We start from the raw sequence: 6,000 nt of genomic DNA on the forward strand, positions 1-6,000 counted from the left end.
ATACTGTGATAAGGCAGAAGTCTGGATTTTTTTTTCAAAAAAAAAGTTTTTTTTTTATTTGTTTATTTGGAGCTTCAGGGAAGAATGAAGTTAGGTTCCTAATTCTGTGAGCCAACCAGTGGGGTGGGAGGCTAGGTAACTTAAACGTTCTTAAAAACTTGGTAATTACAAGACCATACGCAATTCATTTTGTAGCTGAAAGGGATGTTCAACCCTCTTCTCATCTCACAGATGCGAAAACTAAAGAAGTTTCTGCCCAAATTTACTGCAATTTAGTGACAAAGGAAGAAAAAGAAAGCATGTTAGTACCAGGGTTCCACTTTCTTCCCCTGGGAAAATGCTATTCTTTTTATTTTGTGGTTTGGGAAACTGAAGCACACATGATAGTGACTACTGCTTTTCGAGCACCTCTTGTGTGTAGGCACTGCAGAGTAGTATCTCCACTCCACAGTGCTCTGCATGAAGTAGACTTCATTACCGCCATCTCGCAGAGGAAGAACGGGCTTCAAGGGTAGGTAACTGGCCACAGTGAAACACTGGGGAGGAACAAGTACTTGGATCCAGATCTTTCTGGTTCCATGGCCTCCTCTCTCCCTCCACCCTATTGCCTGCTCCAGAAAAGACAAGAAACACTTGTGGATGGTCAGAGAGCTGGGGGAAAAACTCTCCTTCCTCGACGGAAAAACAGTTTAGACTTCAATAGATGTCTAAAGTATCCTGTGAAATGCTCTTTTACTTTAACCTACTGTTTTAATTGTCAGCTGTGGAGAAATTAGCCCAAGGAAGTAATTCAAAAGAAATTTTAAAAGCTACATATGTAAAGATTTTCATGCACGATAGCTATAATAACAAAAATTAGAAACAGCCCAAATGTCCAAAAATACGACGGACAGAAAATACATTGCATAAACTATGGAAGTTTACATAGCGATTAAAAACAGTCATGAAGGCTAAGTATAAAAAAAGATGCTCAGAATAAAACATTAAGGAAAAAAAGCACATGAAATTGTTTTTGTAATAACTATATAAAGATATGTAAACACTTGTAAAAATATTGGAATGGAATAGTTTTTAAATTTATAATTTCCTCTGATTTTATGATATTTTTGGTAAAATACCTCAAATTAAGAGAGAGAAAAATGATAGCTAGTTGGGATATTTACTTAGTAACTTAGAACAAATTGGACTATAATGATTACATATCCTGCTTTTTTTTTTTCCCTTTCTATATTTTGAAGCAGTTGGGCAATTTAATAATGCAATTTATGCTGTAATCCGCAAAATCTTATTTTTCTCCTTGATGCCTTTCATTAGTTTATTAATGCATTAGTTAGTCTCCAATGGTGGTAGCCTTCTTTATTTTCTGCTTTTCCCTAGTGTTAAAGCCAAGTCAGAAAAATGAACATCTTTCTTTGCCTAATTTTCAAGATAGAGTATTAGCTGAGTCATATGAAATTATCATCTTCATAGGTCCCAAATAAATGAATATCGGAAATATCATTTCGTCAACCAGAAAATTTTAACAACGGTAGGATTTTGTCTTTAACTGTCCTTGTAAATCATTTTGAATCAGTCTGTTTACTCAAACTGCCCTGTCCCTTCCACCAGCTTAATTTCTGTGTTTCTTAAAATACTTCATTTAATGTTAAGTTCTCTAGAAGAAAGGTCCAAATAATGCAATTCCAATATATGACCCTCCCCCATAAACCATTAAAGTGAGTTTAATTAGATGGAAAGGTCTAGATTTCCTTCACCCACCTTTTAATTCACTCAACAAATATTTGCTGCGCGTGATCTTTGCTCCAGGCACCGTGCTAAGGGTTGTGATACATCCCTGAGCAAGACTGGAGTGTCTTTTCCCTCAGAAAACAGACCGTGTTTAGACTGGAAGGAATGGCTAAGTATGTGCAATGACTAAACTAATCGTTTTGTTTCAATTAACAGATCAAATGACTTAGTTTGATTATTTTTTAACCAAATGGACTTTATGTTTGCTCAAATTGATTAAATCTACCACCACTTTAGTGTTGATAAGAACTAGCATTGGCCCAAGCAGAAAAGAAATTTATTTTGAACTATCACTGCCATTTATTTAATCAGTTAGCTGACCCATAGGTAAATAAGGCTCAGGAGAAAAAGGATTACAGAGTGTGTGTTTGGACAACTCTCAAACAAGACAGTTCTCTAACGGTGCCTGAATCCATCAAAATAAAACAGAAGACACAATGCCCAGGGATTCTTAAAAGTAAAAGTGTATATCCAATAAAAAATTAAATCTAACTTTTTAAAGACAAAGGCAAAAAATAAAAAGAATTTTCAAATAAATTCAGCAGTGGTTATTCACCTAAACAAAAATTTCCCAGCACTGCTTCTGGGGGATGTTTTGCAGCAGCAGGTGTGTAAATAGGCCAGCAAGCCTGAGAAAGGCCAAAGTAGAAAATGAAGTAGAGCATCTGGATGAGCAGAGCCAGATAACCGGAGGTCAAAATAAACCATTGGTGAAAATGCCATTGATGAAAAACTTGTCCTGGCATCACGCAAAAGCTTCCCTCAAGCCTAGCTCCAAGCAGTTTAAGCAAAGGTCTGGTCTCAAGGAGTGTTCATTTAAATATCCTGGTCACTGTGCGTCCACACCAACCACGTGGCTGCAAATTCTGGATGACCGCCTTGACCAGTGATGACCAGGTGGACTATGTTCCAATCTGCTCCCCCTAGCTACTTATATATATTGTCAGTCATGCTTTCACTTTGGGAGAATATCCCCTACAGAATAAGTATTTCAAAAAAATCAAACTGGTAGCTGTAATGCTCATCCTATAACCCAGCAAAGTTTTGATACTCGTTCACAATTGGGCCTGCCACCCGGAGGGATCACTGCTATGTTCCTGGTATGCTCAGAAACCAAAGGAAGGATGAGCTGGATTTCAACAGATGGAGATAATACCCAGTGCTGTTTTACAACACAATCAAGAGCAAATTAAGACTCCTAACCAGGGGTTTCCATTTCCTGTCCCTGGATGATGAGAATAAGAAAACAGGCCAGGATGTAATTATAGTAAGAATTAATACAACTTTCACGTTTTGACTGTTTTGTATGTATCAGGCATGTAACATTTACTTCTCATTTTCACAGCTCTGTGATGAAGGTTATTCTTATTTTAGAGATGAGAAAACTGAGTCCCAGAAAGGTTAAGTAACTTGCCTAAGGCTGCACAGCTGGGAAATTGGCAGCACTGTGATTGGCCGGACTCTTCCCACCACACCTAGGAGCCTGCATTTCCTGAGACTTTGTGTCAAAGCTGCATTTCCTTACAAAGGAAGGACCAAGACCACACTGACCACTGTGAGGCAGGGCGTTAGAGGCACTGAAGAGTTGAGGGCCGTGCCATCAGGTATGCCATCTTAATCTCCTCCAGCCTCAAGTGACTGTCTTGGCAGACTCAGGTAGACCTCCTCAGGTAGACATACTGGATCACTATTTGCTGTGATCTTAATGATCTAGGCATTTGCAAGAAAATGCAAATGGAAAAGTCTTAGTAAAAAAGAAGATGTTCTAAAAGAGTTTGGGGGTGAGTAATTTAATTGAGCAAGAAAAGAGGGAAGACCTCAACTTGAATTCCATCAGCAGCTTTTGCTCCAAAGGAAATCATAGAGTGTGTCTTCTCAGCCAGCGCGGGTGCCATTTGTGGCCCTCGTTGTTAAAGGACTTTCTAAGCCTCCCCTGCCTTCCCTCAAGGGGGCTAGGACGCTTTGGAAAATTTTGTCCAGGAGCCTTATCCAAAAATAGCTGAAATGTCAATCTTCACACCGGCAAAGCAAGTGGCATTGAAAGATGAATCTGAAGCTTTTCTTCCTGTAAACTCTTGGTGGAAATCAGGCATGGCCCCCATTTTGTCTGGGTGGAGTTTGTTTACCACTCCTGGCAGCCTCCAGCACCAAAACAGCTTTTATTTCCTCTTCTAATTCCATTGCCCCTGCCTTGGCCCCAAGACTCAACACAAATAGACCCCTGAGGACTCTTCACATGGTGGAGTTATCTCCCACGTGCAGTCCCCCAAACCTGAAGCCCAGGGTCTGAACCTATTGCTGTTGGCTGTTCCCTCTGAAGTCACTGAATTCACAGGCTGCTTTGGTGCCTTGGGTCCTCTGGTGCCCTGCACACAGGGATGGGCTGCTCTGGGCTCACCCTGGGTCCTCACTCCACGGCACTGCCTAACTCACACCCAGCAAGGCCTTTCTGAGAAGAGAGCTATGATCTTACAGAAAACCCTGAGATTACTTAGTCCTCAAAACACCTGAGGCACTAGGCCAGGGCTGTGCTGTGTTCCCCGACAGGAACAAAAGTGCCAATGGCCTCTCCTGCCCTCCCACTGTTGTCACCAAACTCCCTCCCACACCGAGGTGAGCTGTAAAGTGGAGGAAGGACACTGGTTTGTGACCACTCTCCCAGTTTCTTTAGATTCAAATACAGCTTGTCCCATTTCTTATAAAAAAAATGCCAAGATGCCAATCCCCAGACTTAGTCCATTTTGTCTTCTTTTCACTTCATCTTATTATCTGAGCTAGAAAACAAGGTAGGAGTGAAAGGATTCTAGAAAAGCCAGTCTCTAGGGACTGGAATAAAGTGAGGAGTAAGTTCTCATATTGGGTGGTTGTTCGTCATGGTGGAGACTTAACAAGTCACATCCTCTCATCTGTCCCTTGCGTTCTGTCAGCATCTCTGGTTTTCAGGCCTCAGGCAGCTGCCTGAAGCCAGGGGCGGTGGGTGAGTCACTGAGCCTGGATGGGTGTGTCATCGGGCAGCCCTTGGCTGTGGGGTGAAGGAGTGGCCATGTCAGAGCTTAGCCTTGACACGGACCCTAAATAAGGCCACTTCCCTCCTTCACTGACCCAGCCAGCCCCTGGCCCACAGGGCCACAGCCATGACCTTCTCTGACCAACAACAAATGAAATGTTCTTTGTTGGGGAAGGAAGAAGGAAAGGGGCTAAGTAACGGAGCCAGCAAGGTTGTAAAACAAGAATACATAAAGACTAGAAAAGTGCCTCCGCGTGAAACATGGCCTGGCTGACCATTTTCTGGTCCCTCCCGGCTTCTGTTAAATACTCCCTCTCCTCTTGTCCACACAGGGCCTGCCTCAGTTCCTCCTCATCCTTCCCCCTTCACAGACTTTTCTCTCTCCTTTCATCACTGGAAAAATCCATACTTTGCACAGGTGTTTTCAAGCAGCTGGCTCTGAGCTGATGCCCAGCTTGGCCGTAATGAGCCAGACCCCTCCTGCTCAGCTGCCCGTTGATTTGGGGAGGGCAGGATTTAAAGGAGACCCTGGCTCCTCACCACTCCTCTACTATCTCCCTTCACCCCCCACACACATGCACAAAGAGTTTCTAAAAGTTCCTTGCCGTTGATACATCCGGCCTTACCTGTAATTGGGAACTGTGCCTGCAGGATGGCCACGAGAGCAAGCGTCGTCCACTTCATCTTGTCCTTCCCCAGGATGGTGCCGGGAGGCAGAGGCTAAGGCAGCCGTGCCTGGATGAAGAAGAGAAAAGCGGCCTCCGCTGGCTTTGTTCTGCTGCTGCCTCCTCAGGAAGTGGAGGACGATGGGGCCTTTGAGGAGCCACCTGCCAATGGGGCCAAGAAACTCACACTCCCCTTTCGGTTCACAGGCAGGAAGCTCTGGAGGTTTGAGGGTTTGGGGTGGTGGTGCATGCGCATAGGTGTGTGTGTGTCTGTCTGAATTTTTTCTTTTCTTCTCATTTAACCATTGTTTTCATTTCCTTTTTTCTAATTTTTGTCTGCTTTTTATCTAATAGGAATTGACTGGTGAAGTCAGTCCCTAAGCAAATACAAGTTCTCAGTGCATGTAAGAACATTCACCCCTTTTCTAGATTCGTGTATTTTATTCATGTATTTCATGTCATGTAAGATAACAGAGCTCTGGGGCTTCCTAGGTGGCGCAGTGGTTGAGAATCCGCCTGCCAACGCAGGGGACACGGGTT

The 6,000-nt window shown here is 43.0% G+C and overlaps 1 protein-coding gene across 2 annotated transcripts in view; it reads right to left on the reverse strand.

The window, feature by feature from the left end:
* The window catches only part of CD247 (CD247 molecule), a 75,850-nt gene extending 70,254 nt beyond the window's left edge, over positions 1-5,596 (reverse strand). For both annotated transcript variants that reach the window (XM_057729571.1, XM_057729569.1), the window contains exon 1: positions 5,422-5,596. In XM_057729571.1, the coding sequence (XP_057585554.1) occupies positions 5,422-5,479 (58 nt within the window). In that variant the 5' untranslated portion in view covers positions 5,480-5,596. The remainder of the gene's footprint in view (positions 1-5,421) is intronic.
* Positions 5,597-6,000: the final 404 nt, after the last annotated feature.

This window comes from Hippopotamus amphibius, chromosome 3, assembly GCF_030028045.1.
Source record: "Hippopotamus amphibius kiboko isolate mHipAmp2 chromosome 3, mHipAmp2.hap2, whole genome shotgun sequence".
Taxonomy (NCBI): Eukaryota; Metazoa; Chordata; class Mammalia; order Artiodactyla; family Hippopotamidae; genus Hippopotamus; species Hippopotamus amphibius.